This window comes from Xiphophorus couchianus, chromosome 9 (assembly GCF_001444195.1).
Source record: "Xiphophorus couchianus chromosome 9, X_couchianus-1.0, whole genome shotgun sequence".
NCBI classification, from domain to species: Eukaryota; Metazoa; Chordata; class Actinopteri; order Cyprinodontiformes; family Poeciliidae; genus Xiphophorus; species Xiphophorus couchianus.
In genome coordinates this window covers 21,601,785-21,624,961 of record NC_040236.1, presented here as the reverse complement: position 1 = coordinate 21,624,961, position 23,177 = coordinate 21,601,785, and the positions used below count along the sequence as shown (strand labels likewise).

The window sequence follows — 23,177 nt, the reverse complement described above, 5'->3', positions numbered from 1 at the left end:
ACAAAGCACTTACACTTATTTATTGTTTGCAAGCTTTTGTGTTTTAAAGAAAAACAATTAGGTCAGAACAGATAATCCCATGAATCACTTAAAGCTTCAGAATGAAACTTTTATTAGAACATATATATGTGTATTTACATATTTGTTAAAACTCTCACTTTGTCATGGCGGTATGGTAGAAGACGAGCTTCTCTGCCTTCTCCCTGTGTTAACTACAGAAATACACAACTTGGGCAAAAACAATCAATCAGAGCCAGGTGGAGAGTCTTAGCGCTGTCAATCATGCTTATGTAGTGCTGCTCACACCCTTCCCCTTGTGCTCTGCTACACTACAGCTTCTACCCATCAGTTGAGGAGATGCTATGAATGCTAACACTAGTTAGCACAGCCATCAATGACAGCGGATAAGCGGTTTTCCTGTAACGGTGAGCTGTTTCTCCCCATTAGCACATTTAACAGCGTGTATATGAGGTTGATTGACAGCGATAAGACTCTCCTCCTGCCTCTGATTGGTTGTTTTTGACTGGTGCGTTTTTGCAGATCGCTAAAGTAGCTGATGGAGCTAAAGTAGCTGATGGAGCTAAAGTAGCTGATGGAGGAGATGGAGAAGACTGATTTCATAGATTAACTGTCTCACACTGTCACGACACGTTGACAGTTTTAACAAATATGCAAACATCAGAAGCTACATACTGTAGCTTCAAAATTTATTTTGGGTAACTGATCACTTCTTAGTTTACCGTCCACCACAAATCTCTAGCTCTACTAATTTGGGCAGAAGTGACTAAAAGTGATAACGTATTTCAGACAGTCTCAATCTTCTGCCAGAGTCTGTCTAGCTAAACTCTCCAGGACAACAACCGCCACTACCAGAATCACTTTTCTTCCCCTTCTGGCGCCGTACCTATGTTGGCCATCTCCGGCACCACGGCAACGTAGGGCTCGTCGGGGAAGATGGGCGGGTTGTCGTTGATGTCCTGCACCCGGATGATGAACTCGGAGGAGGGCTCCAGGGCCTGGCCCGTCTCCCTGTCGGTGGCCGTCGCCGTGAGCCGGTACTCGTCCTTTTCCTCGCGGTCCAGGGCCTTGGTGACGTGGATGTTGCCCGTGTTGCCGTCGATGACGAACACGGAGCCAACTCCCTCCCCCTCCAGCATGTACTTGGTGCGCCCGTCCCCTCTGTCCACGTCGGTGTGCAGCTGGAGAACGAGACACAGACAGACAGACGACAATCCCCAGCAGCACCTTGGGGGCGACACCGAGCCACGGGCCGCTCGACGCAGGTATCACTCATCGACGCTCCTCGGCGGTCTGGCACGCGAAACGCCAGACTGATGCGAAATGGGTGAGTCGTGTCAAGATGGAGGGTGGGGGTTTGGGGAGGATGTGAGTCTACGAATGTGAGAGGAAATAGCACCAGGTGTGGAACATACACATGGGACCAGGGGTGAGTACTGATGCATGCAGCTAATTAACTCACTGGACCAAACACGCCACTGGCGGTATCGTCGAGAGGGAAAACGAAAAAAAAAAAAAAATAAAAATCAACGTTGATGCGGACAGTGGCCCTGCAAATGTCATATTACGTATAATCACACACATCCTGCAAGCGCAGCCACTATCTGTCTGTGTAATCTTTCAGTCCTTTCCACCCATCTGCCTCTTCCCTGTCCTGCCTCTACATCCATCTGCCTCCACCCTTTAAACCACCTCTTTCTCTTGTTTCTCTGCTCTTTTCATCAAGTTACCTCGCTTTCACAGATTGCCCATCTGCTCGCATTTCTTATTCTCTTCATCTCACCCCCTTCTCTCTCTTCCTCTCAACTCTATTTTCTCTTCCTCTGTTTTTAAAAAAATATATATATATACATATATATATTTTTTGCTCTCTGGTGCAGAATTGTGGTTCAGTATTTACTGGCAGCGAGAGGATATTAGCGAGATAGATAGATAGGTAAAAGGCCAAACATATAGCAATGGGAGGCGAAAGAGATTACTCAGCCTTCATCACATCCAGGCTTCTGACCACAGACTCTCGCGTCTCTCCGTCCTCGAGGCATATCTGCACATGCTGATAATCCACAGAGCTCACTCGCAACCTCTGCTGCCGACCCCAGATACTCAAGTGGACTAAAGCTTTGACTTTAAGTTGCAGCCGCAGAGCAGTTTGTTTTGAAATGTGAGTGAGGAATTTTGCATACATTTATTCAAGCCGCCCTTTTTTTTATTTTTTTTTAATTACATTTTCAGCTCCAAGAGTGCTGGTGAACAAAAACAAATATACCAGGGTGGAATTAGTGGACTCAAAGAACACCCTCGGTGCATCATCACCACAAACGAACACGCACGCAAACTCTTACGCCTACGGAGAACCTACTAATAGATCAACCTGTTTGTTTTTGGACGGAGCCAGGAGAGAACCTACGCTTGGATTGGGGGAAATTCAAAAACCCCAGGCTGGGATTCAAACCCCTCAAGGCAACAGTGCTAACAGCCACACTACTGTAATATCTAATGTAACAAAGTGTTCCCATCCATTTCCCACGTTCGGTCACGTTACATGTCTTTTACAGTTCATGGGAAAGACCAACGCAATGTAGAGGCAAAACTGTGGAAGAGGAAGGGAAACGGATTTTCTAATGTCTTTACATTTATGTTACATTTATTCTCGGGATACACCGATAAATTGGCATCGATTTCCTTCATTTTGGGAGATCTGTGATCTGCCGATAATTACATGTGCAGTTGATCTTATCCACTGACCTCTTTTACCTCAACAAAGGTCTAAAAAGGTTTGGCTGACAGACCGGCCCACCAGGTTGTGTCTGCACATTTGCAGCTAGCAATAGTCGCTCCAGTGTTGCCAACTGAGCAACACTGGAGCTGCAAACTTTATTACAAACTTTACTTGTATATTTTGCAACATTTCAGAAAAAAACAAAACAAAAAGAAATTGAGGATTGGCCAGAAAACTGCAATCAGTGCACCCTAGTTTATTCATCTGAGTCAATACTTTGTAGAACCACTTTTTAAGGCGGGGGCGTCAAACTCATCTTCGTTTTGGGCCTCATCAGGAATGCAAATGTCCCCAAATGTCCAGTTGGGGCAGAATGTACCAATAAAACGTCCTGTTAAACTTAGATTCTAAATAAATTGCTGTCTCTGCATCAGATGAGTAGGTAAAATTAGACAATATGGAACATCTTTTCACTTTGATGTAATTTGGCAGGATACAAATAAAACCTGCTGTGATATGAATGGTAAAAAAACAAATTAGGGACACAATTATCTTCCTCAAGTCAATCAAATTTGGTGTCAAATGTTTGCGCAACTAAAATTTTCATTTGTGCTCCGATCATTTTGAAGATGTTAATAAATGTTTCCAGAGATCGCCAAAGGCCAACCAGAGCCCCCGTATTTACAAAATCAAACACAACTTAGAAAGAAAATGCACAAACCAGTACAAATGTAACACAATTCATTTATTTCAATATCTTTTGACTCGCTTATGTGCGTAGCGGAGGGCAGGTCGATCGCCGATGACGTCTAAAACCTTTTTATAAAAATCTTTAAAAAAGATTTTAAAGGCACAAACAAAAGTTTTTGCTGCACAAAGCAGCAGAAACATTTGAAACCAATTTTGTTTAAGAATGTGATGTGCTGGACTGGACTTTATTTAGGGGTATCAGGCTAAAAAGGGTTGTGCACAAAGGTAACACCAATTTTTTAAAAATTTGTTTTTGTGAACATTTTTGAAAACCTCGAATACTTAGTCACAATAACTAAATTACCCCATTACTTATTGCGAAGAACGATAACATTGTCACTTCGAGATAATTTTCAAGTGATGCATCGATAACAATGCAAGTTGCCCCTCCCAAAGACTTCTGGATATTTTAAATATCCCAAATAAAATAACCAAAAACAGAGAATAAAGCAAAAATAAAACCGTAAATAAAATGGATTATGACGTCTCTGCCAACAAAATTACCCTTCAAAAAAATATTAATAGTCAGAGTGGAAATTATCTTGCTCATTTTCAATTTATCATGCGATTAATTGCATATTGTGACAGGTTTGCGTATATCCTGCCTTCCATTTCATAATTATGAATTACTTTGTCAGAATCTACAGCACACCATCTTAATAAAACACATCAAGTTTGTGGTTGGGACAAAAAGTGAACCCAGCGATCTGAATAAGTCTTTGTGGCAGGTTGTGCTCACTGAACATAAAGCGCGCATCCTTCAGAGGGCAAACAAACTGCGTGTTGCGTGTATAGGTTTGATGGGGCTGAGCGCAGGGATTGCATACACTCCAAACGCTACATACGCACAACAAACGGCAAGATAAAGTGCTGCTTTCTTTATCCATCCCTGCACCCACATCCTCTCCATCCTTTCTTCCTTAAAACTAGCTTTGATCCCACTCTTCTCCACCAGAGACATCTTTGTCGAAGCCTCGCTCCACCTCCCCCCCATCCACCACCTCCCACTTCCAATCCAGACCTCCTCTCTCCTCACTGCCTAATTGCTGGTTCAGTCCCGCTGCGCTTCAGTCAGCATGGAAAAACACTCGCGGCGGGGAGGAAATTTATCCATCCCAGTCCAAACAAAGCGAGGAAAAGGAGGATACCTTCTTATGTCACTTTCTCTTCCTCTTTGTAACCCCCACCCTTCGTCATCCCTCCTTCCCCAGTCGACTGGTGTTGGTGTGCCGCATCCACCTCCGGGTTTATTTCTGCTACTGGCAGACGAACTCTTTTCACCCAGGTTGAGGCACCTGCGATTTGAGCTGCTGATAACTCTCCTCACATCTTCCGTCTATTTCTGGCAAAACAAAGTGAGCCGCTTTAGCGAAGGGGAAACCTCGCGCTTTCAATTCCTCCACAGCAGCAGCAGCAGCATTTTATTACATGAATATTAAAAATGAAGACAAAAGGCACGAGCAGCCGCGCGTTGCCACCGATCGCCCCTCCCCACCCGTATCAATAACAATCGGAGAGGGAAATTAAACATTTATGAGGCGTATACGGCCCTGGTGAGGATCCAATCTCCACTGTCACTGCATGGTTTACTGGGAGCTCCAAAGTGTTTGGCGGCGGTCCCTGTTAGCGTTGCGGCTGATGGAGGCCTGCTCCGAGTGTCGTCAGGCTGCCAGGAGCCGCATTAGAGAAGAGGTCCTCGCTGTGAAATAATACAGGCCGACCCCAGGGGCCGCACAGTTCACGTGCGCCCCGAAGCTAAATCATCTCCACCGCTGATGGCAGATGAAGGCTGCAGGTGCTGGCTGTCGTCGAAGCTCAAGTGTGGGATACAACAAGTGGAGGTGGAGTGTGGGCACAGCTGCTCACATGTAAGATCTGAGCTACATCTCAGCGGCTAACAGGAACTAAGAGATACACAAGATGCTGTTTGGCCTCTTTTTTTTTTTCTTTCGCTAGCGTTCATACCACCGATTTGGATAGAAAGCATTCCAGAGGATAGACATGTCAACATAACTGGAGGCAGAGATTTGCTTCGCCGCCTGTTTTACGTGGCCCGCAATTCAATTGAACTAGAAAATGTGACTTTCAGTATGAATGCTGAGAGGAATACAGTCAGGGACGAGTAAACATGGACAGGATAGACACATATATGGTCACTGTTTTGGTTTTATCAGATGGTTTTAGAGTAGGGCTGGGAAATTTATCCTATCGTTTATCATTTATTGTGATAAATTTAGCCAAATTTCACATAGTGATGTTTAGAAACCCCTATTGTCAGGATTGCTTTTTTTTTCTTTTTCTTTTTTTTCACTATTTGTCTTCACTGTTTGTTCAATCAACGTGCATCAATACATCTCAATAAATTCAAAAATGTGAATACAAAATCTTTATGTATTCCTTTATCTGACTGGTGTCCCAAGAAAGCATATTTCAAATGAGTATGTGTTTGAAGAGCAGTATTTGTGTTTGTGAGGCTGTGACCGCCGTGCCATACAGTAATCTAAAAAAGGAGTAATAAGTAGTTATCGTCACTTTTATTGTTATCATCATAGCACCGCAAAATATCGTGATAAAAATTGAAGTCCATGTTGCCCAGCTCTATTTTGGCTTCATCCATTAGTTTGGGCTGTTTTGTAGTAGGAAAGCGTATGATTATCATTAAAAATTAAAGAGCATTAAAGTGCTCTTCCCGACTCTTTTCATCCTCCTTTCTCCTCACAATGTTCTCCTGACTTTCTGTGAGGCATCAGGTTTTCATCCAGGATTGTCCATCCATCCTCACACCAACAGTAAAATGTTTCCTGACCAGGTTTCTGTCAGTGTTGGCCTTTGTCTGTGTAGACGTTATTTTACACACTGGTGGACTCTGCTCGTCATTTAGGATTTCCCATAAGCAAACTGTCTTTAATTTTGGGGAGTTCATATTCATATTGATAGCTGTGCTTCATGTCGCTCTGAAACAGGGGCCTGCAAACTGCGGTTCCGGAGCCTCAAGTGGTTCTTTGGACCTTCCACAGTGGCTCTCAATAACTTCGGCAAAAAGGATGTATTTAAATAAAGATATAACATATAATAAAGGTTTTAGCAGAATTTCAGATTTGTTTTTGATGGAATACTTGCAGTAGGTATCCAAAACGAATGACTCCAAAACACGCATTAAGGTTTTGAAGGTCTTTTTTTGTCATGAGGCTGAAAACGATGTTCTTTCTCAGAATCTGAATCAGAATTACAGGCCCAATCAATCAATCAATCAATCAATCAATCAATCAATCAATCAATCAAGTTTATTTGGATAGCACATTTCAGCAACAAGACACTTCAAAATGCTCTACATCATAAAAACACCAAATATAAAAAGTGGTTGTTGATATAAAGAGATCAACTTTAGAAGAAATAAAGGATTTTTTTGTAGTATTTTCCAAAAATATCAATATCCCAAAGAAAATGTGTCCATCCACTTTGTTGCAGTTTTTCTTTACGTTTTTCTTTGTTTTAAAATCTAAAACTAGAAATACAATGATGTTTTTTGTAAACTTGAGGACACATTTTTTTTTATAGATTGGTAGATATTTATAAAAGATCTTGCAACATTTGCAGCCCTTAAGTTTTATTCTGCTGGGCTGAGGGCAAAATGGCTCTTACAGAGTTCTGCAGGCCCCTGATCAGTAGCATAAAGCTCAATAAAACACATAAAAATTAGTGTTTATTGATGTCAAAAAGTTCAAGCAGTATAAATACCTTTCATTGTATATCATGTTAGGCCATAAAGGGGAATAAGCGCCGGTCAACTGGTCACATATGGCACTCAGACTGTAGAGACATTTACAGTGGCTCAGTGAAGAGTGAGGCTTCATTTAGCATGAAGCTAAGCTAAAGTTCAACATTGTGTCACTAAGTTGCCAGAGGTGACCAACGTGATGCATGCAAATTCTGACCAGAATACACGCCTACGAGGTTTAATATCCATTTAAAGGATTTAGCATAATTCGCAGCGCACTGATCAGAGAAAAAGAATCAAGTCGGTGACATCATGTTGATGTCTGGAGACTGTAACCCAGGGGGATCGCTGCTTTTTAAATAGAACCCTCTCACAGTCTTAGACTTCAATGTTTGACAGCAGTAACCTTGTGGCCACTGAAAGTAACAGCTACTGCTTCTCTTACACAGATGGCTTAAAAATCCATGTTAAATGCTGCATAGTATCCGTTCTGGTTTTGGTTTGGCTCAATCATGGCGTTCTAGACATGGATTTATTCACCGCAGCCTTAAGCAGGGTGATAATTCAATAACGTTGAATTAAAAAACGTTGCATAGAAAGAATAATTATCACCAGATATCAACACCCAGTTTGCGTCTTCTCAGCCTTTGGATAGAAATTATCCACAAGAACACGGCAGCTAATCTCCCCAAACTGAAACTCTCAAAACAAAGCGCGATTACAAAGTGGTTTCTTCTGTTCTGACTCATCCTTATCCGCTGCGTATTTAGCATCGCCCTTTAAATGGGAGTTCCTTTGTCACAGATGATTCAGTTTACACCAGCTTCACCATTGAGCGAAAGGCGGCGCGGACTGGGAGGTCTGAAGTTACCATAGTGACACACCAGTCAATCTGGCAGTGACTGAATGGTGACTCACTATTGCCCGGTTTACTCTTTGAGCAACACTTGCACGTCTATTTCCACAAGAGGCTGACTGAATTTTACTTGGTAAATTAAAATTTGTAAAAATGTAACAATAAAACTCAGAATAAGTCAAATATTGCAGAAAATAATTCACCAAAATCAATTTTCACTACAGTAGTTGTTTTATGTGATTTCTTGAATTCAGGTAAGATATTTAAATGTTGATTATTGTAGGAACTGGAATCATTCAAAGGTCAGCCTTAAAGGGTTAGTTCAGTTTTTATTTAGCACCATTAGATTCTTACAGAATTTAAAACTAAATATCTGCTAACATAGCATTGTATGGCACTGATATGAACAGTTTCACTTTTAGTCGATTTGAATGGCTAAAATCAGCTAAAACAGTTAGTGTATGTCTGATTAGTCATTAAATGTTAGCGTCCCTTCCCCACCTGTTGCCACACGCTGCTGGACAGCTGGCTGAAAGAAGACTTTTCCCTCGCTTCTATAGGTGAGACTAATTTGTTCGTTTTGAAATATTTCCAAAGCGTCGGCACATAAACCGTCTGGACCTCCACCCATCATTCTGCTTTATAACTACACTCAACGTGTCCATTAAGCAGCTAACAGCAAGTTTACGACCCAAACACATAGCATGACTGATTAATGAACTAACAATTAATTTAGTTCATTAATTGTTGATGAACTAAATTGATGTTCTGTTCACTGCACAATGATGCACTGGGCATTTATCCAGTTGTTTTGGATGCGCTCGTGTATTAAATTATCAACATGTTATGTCAACATGTTAACCTGTTAACTGACCACGCCCCTTTTTTTACCGCCAGCTAACAGGTTAATCTGAAAACATGTTCATTTTTCCTCTTCAAAATAAAAGATCATGTCATGCTTTTCTATTATAAATATTTGTGTAAATGCTGTGATTCTCTTGTGTTTTTAATCAATGTTAATATACAGCGCAGGCTGAATGATGGTGCACAGATGAAAGATGCTTTAAAACATGTTTTAATATTTATGAAACATTTATTCTATATAAAAAAAACACAATAAAAACGGAGATTTTTATATTTGTTGGCATTAGGAACACTAGGAGTTTAATTGAGTTTGTGGTTTGTTAAACCTTTAAAACTCGGGGATTCAATTATTATCCATTAATATTTCAATATCCTCTAATTCTAATGAATCTCCTGTTTTCTTGTCTCTTTCTAAAAAAATAAATTACCATTAACTTTTACCGCTATTAAAAAGAACTGCCTTGTGCTTGTACTGTCTATATTGGTGACTAGCAAGAATGAACTCAGGAGCGCTTGACTAAATGTAATGCAATCAAGATTGAATTAGCCTTATTTGATGGCAGTTGTGTGTTTCTCTTGTTTTCCATCCTCACACTGTCGGTCTGAATGTTCTGGCTACAAACTTCCAGCCTGCTCCGGCGATGAAGAGTGGAGGGGTTTTAAAGACACTTTTGCGGGGGTTTTGTAAACACCGAACTTTCTCTGTAGCCCTTCTAACGCCAATATTCCGTAACCCATGAGTGCTTCTGGACACTCTGACATCGGCTATTATACCCTGCTGCCTGTGGCGTGTACTTTGGCTCGGCTGATATAGCATGCAGGTCCTCCTCTCTCACACACCCAAGGGAGATGTGCTTCCACTCAAAACCGCGCTTCTTCTCACAAGCCACTTTTCGGAGCATTTTTAACAAATTATGCTTTTAAAAAGTAATGGAAACGAAATGGGCCATTTCGGAGAGTGGTGGGGATGTGCTCCCAGGGTGCCCCGGTCTAAATGACACCCGTGTTGGCACACCAATTTTACCACTTCAGCCAAGCATGGCTAACAATGTTTGGGCGACAGTTCAGGGTTCTTTCCTAATGTACAAGTTGAGTTTAACTGTTTATTTTAATGCAGTCTTGCTGAATACAAAACAGAGGAGAAATCACATACTGTGTTTGGGGGAAAAAATAGGTTTTTGGGCACTTAGAGATAGAAGTGGGCATTTATCGTGTCGCTTATCACTTATCATGATACATTTCTTATCAGGATATGAATTTTGATGTATCAATTAATTTGAGTTTAAAAACCCCAAAACTTGTTTTACTGTTTTCTCCACAGTTTGTCCAGTGAAACCATCAACAGTTCCTAGGTGCAAATTAGTGATAGAAGTCACACGAGATGAAATATGACTGGTGTCCTAACAAAGTGCATTACAAACGGGAATGTTTTTCAGGAGCAGTATTTATGTTTGTTGTGAGTCATGAACTCTGACCTTAACTGAGGTAAGTGAAGTCTGCAGTGCTTTACATGTTGTTCTGGGTTCTTTTGTGACTTCCTAGATTAATCTCCATTGAGTTCTTGGAGTAATTTTGGTTGGCCGCTCACTCCTGGGAAGATTTACGTTTGTTCCATGTTTTCTCCATTTTTGAATCTCAAAAATGCCCAATTAGTTTGTCTTCACATCTAATCTTGAATTTCTTTAGAATTGGGAATGATGTGTTGCTTTTTGTGATATTTTAGCTTACTTTATGCTGTGAGACAAGTTTTGTTTAGGCGCTCTCTTGATTCTACAGGTTTATTCTGTATTCTTATTCTGAGTCTGGTTGTGGCTGGTGAAACTGAACGTTTTAGGGTGTTTTAACACCTACTAGTATGCATTCACACCTTTCCAAACAAACCGGACTTTCTAGACAAAACGGAATAGAGTTCGATGTGAATGCACCCAGAGAAACACGAGGTTCATCACAGTTAAGTCATTGTTCAACAACAGGAGGTGACAGAGTATGCCTCTTTTTCAACAAGGTATGGATTGTTTTTTCCATGAACAAATCATCACTTGAAAACGTCACATTATTTGTACTCAGGTCATTTTGTTATAATGATCTGAAACATAAAAGTGGCACAAAAGACAGACAGAAGAAATTTGTAATGAGGGCAAACAGTTTCTTCCACAGCCCTGTACATAGATACAATCTCCCCTTTCCGCTCCGGTTGGAAATGTCACAGTCCATCGGGCAAACCTCGAAGCGTAAAAGCAGAGACGTTGAGTGCAAGACGCGCTGTGAGTGAACACGGAGTGAAACTGAGTGAAAAGTTGTGCACTTCCCGAGCATGGATAATGCAAACATACAAATGCCTCTACCAAGCGCCGCGGCCAATTGTGTTTGCTTTGATTAAATTACTCTGAACATGAGTTATATCAATGACAAAAATGTGTTTGCCAAAAAAGAAAAAAAGTAATGCCCTGAGGAGTAAACTACAAACATAATTTCACAGAAATAGATGCAGGAGATTCACACGGGCATGCAGAGTGTTTACAACAATAGCTTACCCGCCCAATGAGCACCGGCTCGGGCCCTCGGTACTCCTCGATCACAAAGAACTGGTTCCAGAGCCAGCTCCTGCGGCGACGGGGGCCCGATTGAGGGTCTTCGACCCGTTCAGAGCCACCCCGAGTCCTTCCAGGCGGAACCTCACCGACTCCGTTGACAGAGTACGCCTCTTCCTCTGAACTTGGTCCTAGAGAGTCACCATCAATTACACCGCCATCAACCCCATTACTCAAACCGCTCGTTTTGCTACCCATCTCAGTGACTTCTGTTCTAAGTTTAGACATAAAGGATGTAGCAGAAGTTTCATGGCGGCTCAGCGTGTCCCTTTTGTCGACCGGGTGGTTGGCGCCTAGTGGTTGGAAGGCCAGGCTCGGCATTGGTGTTACGTCAGCCTCAGTATCGCAGCCATGTCTTCCCGGCTCTTTGATTCGGTCAAGCAAGACGCCTACGGACTCCGGGTGAGGCAAGACTTGTTGCTTTTCGCTTGGCGTCGCTCGCATGTCCTCGTCTTCCTCTGAAAGGCCAGAGGCCTCCGGGACGCCGCAGCCTTCCCCCCGACAGAGGAAGAGGAAGAGGAGCGCCAGGTGTGGCGCCGCGGCGAGGCGTTCACGGATCATGACAGCTTTACTCCAGTTGCTTCTTCCTGACTTCTCTGCCTCGCCTCTCCTCAGAGCGCGCCGCCTTCATCTCGGATATTTCCCTCACACATTTCCATGCGGCGCACATGCTTGCCCAGGATCACCTAAGAGAGGAGACATAATTAGCGCGATGTGGAACACGTTCATTAACATGGCTCACAAGTGCTTCGAGACACACGGAAGGAGGAAAAAAGACGCATAAAAGTTGACGTCTTACTCATTATCTAACGCAGAGGGTGGTGTGGAGAGAGTGGGGGGTTGGTATTTTAAGACAAATTTCTACATGAATGTTTCTCTGCTGTTTGTTGAGCAGCTTTGTTTGCTCATCTGAGCACTCTGCCAGCTGCAGTAAAAATAGCAGTGCTTTTCTTCTACAGAGTGGTGCAATAAGAACGTACCCCCCCCCCCCACTCTTACCAAAAAGAAAGAAGGGGAAGAGCTACTTCGTGCTGTCGCAGGTGGATCTCGCTCTTGATCTCATCGGCAGACGAGAGAAGTAAGTGTGAGGACTTTGAATTTTTCAATTAATTTAGAGCCCAAGGGCCCGGCGAAGAGGTGGAGCTCAGGTACTTTACTGCGCCTTGTCACACACAATTGCCTGGACAGGAATTGATTGACTCCGTCCCCAAAGACGGCCCCCCCGCATGCTACAATGCCCAATAGAGGAAGAAGTTCCCCCTTCAGAGATTAATTAGGCTCATAAATAATATAATCGATGACTTGCTCTTATTTCCCCAAAGTTTAATGATCTCCGCTTCATTTGCATACGAGTCAGATACGAGCGGGGCCATTGATCTGAGAAGCTTGATGCAGTGGAAGGTGTCAGTAACTAGACTCAACTGAAAATGCATGATTGCACTTTCTCTCTCCCCCTACCCCATTTTGTCCCGTGTGCATCCATCAGTCTGCCTTACTTTTTCCCGGCATGAACGGAATAATTCTGGCATCTGCTTTCACCTTTGTGCACACATGGAAGCGTGCATTATAATTTCCATAGAGCTAAAGCATATGAGTCATATACTGTATATATATATATATATATATATATATATATATATATATATATATATATATATAGGTACGTGGTTTCCATTGTTTTCTTTGCACGGCTCTGGCTCCTTTCTCTACAAAGTCAACAGCAACTCTTCTTCACAGTATTATTCAGTCACATCTTGGGTTTCTTGGTGTTTTCTCGGTTCGATGTGCTGCGATGTTCAGGAGTCATTTTGGATGGCCACACTCTCTGGGAATACTTCATCTGGTTAATCTCTTAAATTTCTTGAGAATGGCACACAATCTGTGGCTTTTTGAAGACATTTGATGATGTAAAACAGAATCACTTCAAGGGCCGTCAGAAATATCTCCGTAACACAGTCCAGACTGTTCGTTTCTCATGTGTCGTTAAATATTTTAGATCAGGCATGATATCGAGCTTTCTCAGCATACTTCATGCTGTCAGACAGGTCCTATTCTTGTCTTTCCAGACCTCAGGCTGTAAGGTGTGACTATATAGTGAAACTGAATCAAGCATTTCATAAAAGCAGAATATTTACACGTTAATTCAAGATTTAAAGGGTGTACAGTACTTTATTTAGGGCCAGGTTGCTTTTACTGCTTTATTTCTTTTATGAATGGCTAATCATTTGAAAGACTGGTTTTTGTATGCATTCAGGTTATTTTTGTTGACTACACCATGACAAATACTTTCCCACGACACGGCGGCAACAAAGACTGACATGGCATAGAACATATCTCCTCTCATGTCCAGATAAGCATGTGCTTTGATTCACTTAAAGGCCGAGCGTCCCTGTACAAGTGCAGCAGCCGTTGATAGTACAGCATAATGAGAACCGTAACACGGTCTGATTTATCCACACTGATATCCTCCATAGTAAACGAAGGACATGTGGAAATGAAACGTTCTCCCCCCTTTCTCCAAATACTGACCCACTTGAAACAAGTAGTCATTTGATCATGAGGTATATAAAGTAATTTCCGCCCTTCTTGCTTTGAATTCCCTCTAAAGGAAACCCACCTTTCAGTTGCCCTCTTTTTTTTGTACATCTCATTTCATTACGTGCACCAATTACACAAGACGTCCACATGTAATGCCTGATGTTCTACATCTGTTTGCCAGCATCTTTAAAAAAAAAAAAAAAGTAAAAATCGCTGAAAAATCCAAGAAGTGGCTCTTCCAAAACACTTTTGTCTTCCCCAGCTATTGTGCATTAGCAGAGACTGAGCTCGCGGCGTACGTTCCTCTCTGCCAGCTTTACTCCAAAGCCCACGTTGCCAGCAGTACATGTCATTCAACGTTGTTTGAAGTCTTTAGAGAGATGTGTGTGTGTGTCTAGTGTAAGGCAAGGAAAGAGGATGAAAGCGCGAGGACGATTTGCTGTTGCTGGCTCGGAATGGAATGATGAGTGGTGACATAGCTCCAAATTGCAAATCGCTGTTTCAGTCTCACTTCCACTCTGCATTGAGTCGCTTCACTGCAACAAGGCTATTTCATTTTTATTAAAAATAGCCTGTGCATGTCGGGCCTTTTACAGAGGGAGGGTGGGGGGGAGAAAAAGAGGGGAATGGAAGGTATGGAGGGAGCAAAGGGGGTGAGTGGTGGTGAAAGTACTTTGGAATGGGGGTAGGAGTGTGTTGAGGGGGTCAGGCTCTGCTCCATTTGCACATCTCCTGCTTTTTTTAAAATTTATTTTCTTTCCCCCCAGCCTCTACCATTCGTCTTAATGCCCTTAGTCCTCTCATCCGTCCCCACAGTCTCTTCCCTCCTCAGTGCACACGGGCAAATCTCTTAAGTCCATCCAAATCGGACGGGTGAAGAGAGCCACGCTGTACTCAGCACATCAGTCTCCTCATTATTGTCAAGGTCTGACACTCAGACAGCTTAAGTGATACAACAGCAAACTCATTGTGCTGACGAAGTGTTCAGTCGTGTACTTTATTTGTCAAATAAAACCACCTCCACGCCTAAAAGGATGATATACCTACAGTGCTTTGCACTTGATCCCCGAACATTAAAACCGCAAACTTCAATGTACTTTATTGGGTCTCTCATGTGATAAATCAATTCAACGCAGTAGTAGGGAGTAAGTTTGGGGTGGAAGGAAAATGATAAATGGCTTTTCTCTCTCTCTCTTCTTTTTTTTTTTTTTACAAATAAAAATAAAAAAAGTGTAATGTGCATTTGTGTTTTCACCTTCCCTTCAGTCTGATGCCCCTACATAAAATCCAGCTCAATCAACTGAGTTCAGAAGCACCTAATTAGTAAATAATCCAACTGTGACTGTGTAGAATAAATCTAGCTGTTCTCTGAGAGCCTCAGAGGTTTTGTTAGTGAACACAAGCACAAAAAAACTACAACTTGAAGAAGCAGACAAATCGGGGAGAATTTTAAAGCGAGGCTTTGTTCCAAGTAAACACGGAGCTTTGAACGTCTCGCGGAGCGTTGATCAATCCGTCGTCCAGCAGTGGAAAGAGTATGACGCAAGTGCAACCCTACTGCCCACCTAAACCAGCAAGCCGGGATAGAAGAGCGTCAATCAGAGAAGCAGCCAAGAGGCGTGTCATAACTCCAGAGGTGCGCCAACAATCCCCCCTAACTCAGTTGACGCAGCGACTATTTGTACAATTCTCAAATGTAGTTTTTATGGAGGAGTGGCAAGAAGAACTCCACAGCTTGAAGAAAAACATTTGCAATTTGCAAAGAAGCTGTAGGGACCACATCAGAGTAAGGTGCTCTGCTCATATTAGACATATTAGACTAAAACATACTACTTTGACCTTCAAGCAAAGTAGTATGTGTGGAGGAAATTTTTATCATTACATTATGGAAAACAATTAACTTTATCACAATATGCTAATATTTTGAGAAGGACCTGTAGTCCAATCTGACTGCTCTTGAACTATTTTTGAAATGTCTACATAAAAGGATGAAAGAGACAAAACCCAAACGATCTACAATGCAACAATAGGTGGTTCTATGGGCATTGAGGCGGGTCAGAATACCTCTTCTGCACCCCACACTTTTCAGATTTTTATTTGAAGAAAATGTTTAAGCATATTTATGATTCCAATTGCTTTGCACTTAGGTGCCATTTTGAGTTGATCTAGCACATAAAATCCCAACAGAATTCATAAAAGTTTGCAGTCATAATGTGGCAAAAATTTGGAAAAGTTTTATTTATTTATTTAAACATGGCACAGTAAAACAAAGGACATTAAATAACCTACAATGCCTCACTGCAGCCTCTCTTTGCTCTGGGTTACACACCAAAGCCTCCTGACACACACACACACGCAGACAAAAACAAACACACGCAGCCACTTGTGAACCATTATTAGCATCGTGATACAATAAACAGCCCCCGGAGCGCGACCTTGTCTTGTTAGAGCAAACCGGGAAAATGACCTACTTGATGCATGTTAATGTGATTAAACACACTTGGGCTAACTATTATAATGAACGCGACGTCCTAAAAAATACAGCTGTCGGCAAATGACCGGCGTCCACGCGCTCACTGAGGAAGCCTCTGCGTCTCCGCGCGCGGCAGGTGAGAGTGCCGCGCGTGCACGGACGGCGAGCTCGCGCGCTTACATACACGCACACAAACATTGCCAATGAATAAATAAATGAATAATGAAATCGAGCCGTCCGTCAGACGCTGGCGCTCGGCTCGTTGAACCAAAGACAATAGTTTGCGCCCTCTCTACAGCCCCTCACCCAGCCGACGGAGATTTCACCTGAACACTTCGCACATGTTCGTGGAGACAAACGCTGCGTCTGTGCTCCAATTCAAACTGACAGTGAAACACTTTGTAAAAACCGCCTCCTGGTTTAGATAGGAGCCCCCGCAGATTTAACAAGCGAGCGTTAAACTAGACGAGCGACTAGCTGGAAACTTGCCACCTCACTGTGAGGATTTCTTTTCTTTCTTTCTTTCTTTTTTAAAAAAGGAAGTGATTCATTGGGATAAGGGAGAGCTTACCGTGTGTTCCGCGGCGGAGTTCCTGCGGTTTAACGCAGCTGAAATGAGTCCAGCGAGGCGGGAGGAGGGGAATGATGCTGAGGTTCATGCGAGCTCAACGTGAAGTCTGTCCACTTAGCCCAGTCTCCCTCACGCTCTGTCTGTCCCTCGCTTCCTCCCTCGCTGTGCGTTTCTACCCCCTTTCTCTCTTCCCCGCTCTCCATTAGTTTGTAACTGCCACAGAAAAAGACCCGTAGCTACACTAAAAGCCTTCTATTTTTGACAGATGTGACCACTGGATAACACAGACAGGATAAACTGTCTCGCGTCACCCATAACTATATGTTTCAATTGGTTGCAGGTTTAATTTTTAAAAAAATCTGATAACACTTATAAGGTCTTCATCACTGTAACCTGTTTGTGAATCAGATGTATAAGGCAGCCTGCAAAGATCTTGTCCTCAAAGTTGATGAGATAGATGGAGGGAAAATGCGTTAGCAGAAAGATTTGAGTGAGTCAGTACAATGTCTAAATTGTGACAGACATCCCTGTCAAAGCACCAGCCGACACTCTTGTGGGAGGGTCCTGGTCTGCAGCAGTCAGGGTCCATCAAAAGCGACTTGAGGAGGCCTGACCCAGACTAGCTACTCTTCCAAAGAAGCTGGTTCTTATAGAAAAGTGTCAGAATGTAGAGTGGCTGTTGTATTTTGACAGACCTGTCAGGATGTCCATGCTAACCATTGGACCAGCAGCAATGGAAGACGTTTTCTTTTACCTGCCAAACACATGGCACCAGGATACACATGAGGAAAAAGGCAAGCTGGCAGAGGCAATGTTTGGGAAACACCGTGTCTGTCCTAACCTTTGCTTCAACGCATGTGATCTAAGCATTACTGCCGACTGCTTACACCCTCTCATGGAAAGGTATTCCCCGAATTCAATAGGTCCTTTCAGGAGGAGAGTGTTTAGTGCAGCAAAATACATTTCGGGAATGGTTTAAGGAGGATAACAATGAGGATGTGGTGCCAACTTGCCCTCCAGATTTCCCAGATTTCAAACCGGTTGATCTTCGGTTAACCGGCAGGGTTAACCAATGCAATTCCTAAAGGTGCTGACTCACAAGTTATGGGACTTCATGGATTTGCTGCTAACATCTTGGTGCATGATACCACAGAACACCTGCAAAATGTTTCTACAAGAGTCCAAACAACAAGTGTTCAAGGTACTCTTTTTTTTTGGCAACAAATGTGGGAGTGGGAGCTGTTTGGCCTGATTAGTGTATGTTTCCTTTAATGTTCTGCTGTGTCTTATAATCCATTAGAGCGCAACCCGTGCACAAAATCATAATCAGAAACTTTGCACTTCTCCTATTTCTACCCCTCTCAAGCGTAGCCAGAAAATTGGCACTTAGTTCTACATTTAAGGGTCCCACACGACAAACAGCTTTCTGAATTTGCTTAAAAGATGTCATCTGGTTGACTCTAATTATCCCCCTTGTCAAGCTTTTGTGCTGCATCCTATTTTAGGAGTGGACACTTCAGTATCGCCATGACTCAGGAACAGACGGGGAAGATTGTCAGCACAATTGGCTGCATATTCTTGTGGCAAGAATATCTGTTGCCCACACCGATTTATTTGGTCTAAATGATTCATTTAGTTAATCTTAGCACAGACACGCAACCACTGTAAAGATAAAGTACACCCTCTTTCAAATTTAAAGGCATAAACTTGATCTTTACCAGATTCTAAAAAATTAGCAAGCTATCAAGTTTATCAAAATTGCACAAAAGACACTACCATGTCATCATTTATGAAGAAAACATTTGAAACCCAATCTGTAAAAAACTAAATACACGCCAGTACCCTGTAGAGACACATTTAGCTATAGAGACACGTTTCCTCAAGAGCTTTTTGTTTCCACGTCAATTTGAGGATTTTTGGGTCACTCTATTGCAACATAGCTTTGGTTAATTGAAGGTGTCAGCCTATTTTTGCATGTCTCCCTTACAGTATAATCCAACCACAGCATTTCAGTGGGGTTAAAGCTACGACTGAGTCAAATACAACATTGTCATCATTTCCGTTGTCACCTTTGCACACCCTGGCCTTGGTGTGAATTTGCTTGGACATCCACGGTTTTCAGCTGTGAATAATCTCACTGGAGATTGTAACTGGGATTGTAGGAGAATTACCTTTTTAACCCTTCCCAGGTTTATGGGCAGCAACTGTTGCTTCTCTAAATTCATAGCCGATACCTTTCCTTCTTGGCAATGTGTTAAATCACACCTGTATGCTTTTACGGTGGCAATCACACTGATGATTATCAGTTTTTCAATTGCATTTCATCTACAGCTTGTGTCTGCCAACATATTGGATTGCTTCATGTTTAATCTATAATGAAATATTTGTGTTTTTATCATGAGGAACAACTTGGGTGCAAGACTACTTAAGAATGCTGTACCTTCAGAAAGTGCAGTCTTGACCAGTCAAGATTGATTGAGTCATTGCGGTAACTGGGAAACTAGAGATCCTCAAAGGAAGTTACAAAGAGATAGCATAACCCTAAGGGCACTTGTCCGATCTCTTGTACCCAGCAGTGTGCAGAGGTTTATTAATGCCAAGTACAGAGCAGGCACAAAGTGAGGTCAAGGAGTAGTAGGGAGGGTTTGAGAGTGGACTGTGCTAAACATGTTCAGAGCTCATCCCTCCGTTTTTGTTGGAAGACGTCTGCTGCTCATTTGATTTTTAAACTTAAGTGTTCTTTTTTTTTTTATCTTTAAATGGGTCTCTCCCTATCAGCTTTCAAGACTGAACCATCCGTTTTGTTGCTATGCCTTCCTAAAGTGTGTATACCCCTTGAGCTTTTTCCTATTTTTGCTCTATTATGCTCTATTGTGCTATATGGGTTGCATTAAGGCTCTCTGAATCGTAACATTCTCAGTGTTAGCTGGATGTAAAATGTCTGTGAACATCAGATTTCAATTCTTGCCACAAGTTGTCATTCAGACTGAGGTTAAGCTGTTCACAGGCGGCTGCTGTCCCTAACCCTGCCAGAATCAGGTGTCCACTCTAGATTAACCTACATCTATGTTATTTGATTTTCTTTTATATTTCTGTAAATAAATGTAACTGCTCTGTCTTGCCTTCAGATGGCATTTGTTGTGAATTGGAGCTAAATGAACAAAAATCTTTCTTATCCTGCTTTAGAAAAGCATTCCCACAGCCTGATGCTCACCACTATGTGTTACAGTTTGGAAGATATTGCCAGGGTAGTTAGTAGTGTGTGTTTTCTGCCACATACTGTGTATTACAGTAATATGTTGTACTGTATATTACAGTAGACGTATGGCCTGCATACATTTTTTTATGCAGGCCATAATATGGCATATCTGTCTCATCTGACCAGAGCTCCTTCTTTCACTTTTGCTGCATAACCCCTGGAAGACCGCAAACAAGTTTTCAGGTTTTCAGGTCTTTTCTCAAAAATGGCCAAATTTTGTGCAATGCAGAATGAATAGTTGCCCTGTCAACTGAAGTTTGTGCTTGTAGTGTGACGAAATGTGAAACATTCAAGGGGGCGTGAATGCTGTTGAAAGTATTCCTTTTTTTTTTTTTTTGCTTGTGCTCAATAATCCCTCCATTATTGGCCTTCCAATGGTGGTTATCATAGATCAGATGGGTGAATAATGCTTCTCCTTCTCACTCTCACAGACGCAGTCGATCAGACATTGGTAGGAGAGGACATCTCTGCTCGTGCTGCTGTCAGGCATCCTTGCGTGTGATTTATTTTACACTGTTAATAGCATATAGACACGCTGAGTGCACACATATGGATATGTTCACCATTTAAATTTTTGTCACAGGCAATAAATCAAAATACGTATGAATTAGCTCATCACATCTTTATGGGAAAACGGATTTCCAAGCAACGCTTGCCCATGTCCCATAAAACGCCTCCCATGTGGGAACCTCTAGGCCAGTATTTTCACTAGAAATTCAAGAAGGTGTGACCTCACAATAGGATTAACCACCCAATTTCTTTCACCGTCTTTCCGCAGAGTCACTGTCATTTGAATAATAATAACTTGTATTTACGAGTGCGGCGCTCACACAAAACCAACAGGCAAGTTCAGCCAAACCTCATGTATTCATTAATTTATTGACGCGTCAACGAAAATTCAGAAGTGCTCCGACAGTAGGCACAAATCAGTTTTCAGCCGCTGCTCTTTTATTGCTGGAGTTAATGTGTTTCCCCACACACAACAATACATCAACAGGCCTCAACTTGAAGTCCTCACACTACTCATTGTCTGCTTCTCTCTCTTGTTTCTGTGATTAAAGCACATTAAGAGGTAGGTGGTAATTATCCCAGATGAAATGATTTATAATCCTTTAACATCTACATCAAAATGGCAGCCAGCAGCGCTCAACGCTGCAAGAGCACTTTTTATCGTCACTGCAAACAAAACATCAGCTGTTTATTAAATGGAATGATGTGCATGCCCAAATCTTCAGAGAGATAGCCTGGAGGATGCGACTGCCTGTCTTGTTCATTAATTTAGCATTTGCTCCAAACATACAGCCTTGTTTCTCCAAAATACAGCCCGGTGTTTGCTTTTCTTTTTCTACTGATGTTTCCGTTTGTTTGCTTCTCGTCTTTACCCTGGAAAAGTCGTGCCTCGTCTCTCCATCTCAAGTCTTCGTCTCTCTTTTTCTCTGTAATACTCCTCTTTCAAGTCCTCGCGCGTCCTACGAGTCCATCCTTTTGAGGTGACGTGATAGACATCCACGAAGTTCCCAGAGTACGCATCCCTGTGGGTGGCCCTGTACACAGCTTCCCTTGCTATTGATGTGGCCTCCTCCACGGTCAGGCCCCACCAAACCCCTTGGTCTAAGATGGAGTAGGCGTAGGGTGATCCTGAGCCCACAGAAAAGAGTGATCCCTCCAGGCGAGTGCCATCGCTGCATACATAAAACAGACTGGGACCAGAGAAACTTATTTTTCTCCTGGAACACTGCTGCTTTGTGAAAGAAGAGCTTTGAGTCTTGGAAACAGAGACCTTTTCACCAGGGGCACCCGCAGTCTTTTCCAGGTGAGCCTTTGGAGTCTTTGTAGTCTCTCTGCTTTCGCCATGATCCATCTCTGAGCCTTTGTGGGCACGACATCCATCATCCGGCTCTCCTCCATCCCACCCACACAGCGTGGCAGCCACGCAGAGCTCGGTTCCCTTGAAAGGGTGCAGCATGTGTGAGAGCAGCTTGGCGGCCCCCCTCGTGGACAAACGCCGTCCGTAGCGGAGCTGGTAGAGGCGCAGCTCTCTGGAGAGGATCCGTTTCCAAAGCGCGCAGTCAGCCGAGGTTCCCGAAGTGGTGCCCACCAGGTGGCTGTGAATGGGCAGGATCTTCTGGGAGGCCGGGCACGCTACGAGGCCCGAGCAGCTGGAGCGAGTGTCTGCCGCAGCCAGGACGCCGCCCTGGAACATGAAAGCTAGGGTGGTGGTCCCATGAGCCATGGGGAAGGGAAGCGGCACGACTTGAGAGGAAGTGAAAGGAAGACTTTCAGGCAAAGAGGACGGTATTGGGAGCGTTTCTTGAGATGGGATTCCACTTGAGCTCTGCATTGTGCTGATTTGCCCAAACTGTATCGGGCTTTCATCCAGATAACACGCTTCTGGAATATAAAAATGGAATAGGCTTCTGCTATTGCTCAAGGCCACACCAGTTGCATAGCTACAAGATTTCCTTTGCCCAACTGCCATTACATTTCTCGCAGTGCCTACACTTTCCTGAAAGATATCTCCAAAATTGCACAAGTCCTGCAAAGCCATTGAATAAAACTTGCAAAGTTTGGAATGCCTTGAAAATGCTCTTCTAAAATAACTTGCTAGACCTTTGAAGCCCTCAGTCAAATGTCAGCCGTCTAATAGAGACTGTACGTCTGAAGCCCGCGGCGATGCTCGCAGTAATCATCGTTTATATAGACAAGAAGGTCGGGCTCATGTTTCTGTGTGGTCACTCAAACAACCCATCCGCATCATTACCAATGTTTCATTCTCTTTGAAACACATAAAGTCAATAGCCCATGGGTAATTAATTTTGG

At 42.8% G+C, this 23,177-nt stretch overlaps 2 protein-coding genes across 3 annotated transcripts in view; both read right to left on the bottom strand.

Annotated features, from left to right (window-relative positions):
* The window catches only part of LOC114151276 (cadherin-24-like), a 46,761-nt gene extending 29,483 nt beyond the window's left edge, over positions 1-17,278 (bottom strand). Inside the window, exons 1-3 of one of the 2 annotated variants that reach the window (XM_028028388.1) lie at positions 17,099-17,278; positions 11,460-12,202; positions 905-1,199 (exon numbers count right to left, since the gene is read on the bottom strand). In XM_028028388.1, coding sequence (XP_027884189.1) covers positions 905-1,199; positions 11,460-12,077 — 913 coding nt within the window. In that variant the 5' untranslated portion in view covers positions 12,078-12,202; positions 17,099-17,278. Of the gene's footprint in view, positions 1-904; positions 1,393-11,459; positions 12,203-17,098 lie in introns of those variants that run through there. The other variant, XM_028028389.1, reaches the window with a different exon arrangement.
* Positions 17,279-21,282: 4,004 nt separating this feature from the next.
* Positions 21,283-23,096, bottom strand: psmb11b (proteasome 20S subunit beta 11b). Its single transcript, XM_028028411.1, has one exon. It carries the CDS (start codon positions 22,903-22,905, stop codon positions 21,736-21,738), a length of 1,170 nt encoding a protein of 389 aa, XP_027884212.1. The 5' UTR covers positions 22,906-23,096; the 3' UTR covers positions 21,283-21,735.
* Between the last annotated feature and the right edge of the window lie 81 nt (positions 23,097-23,177).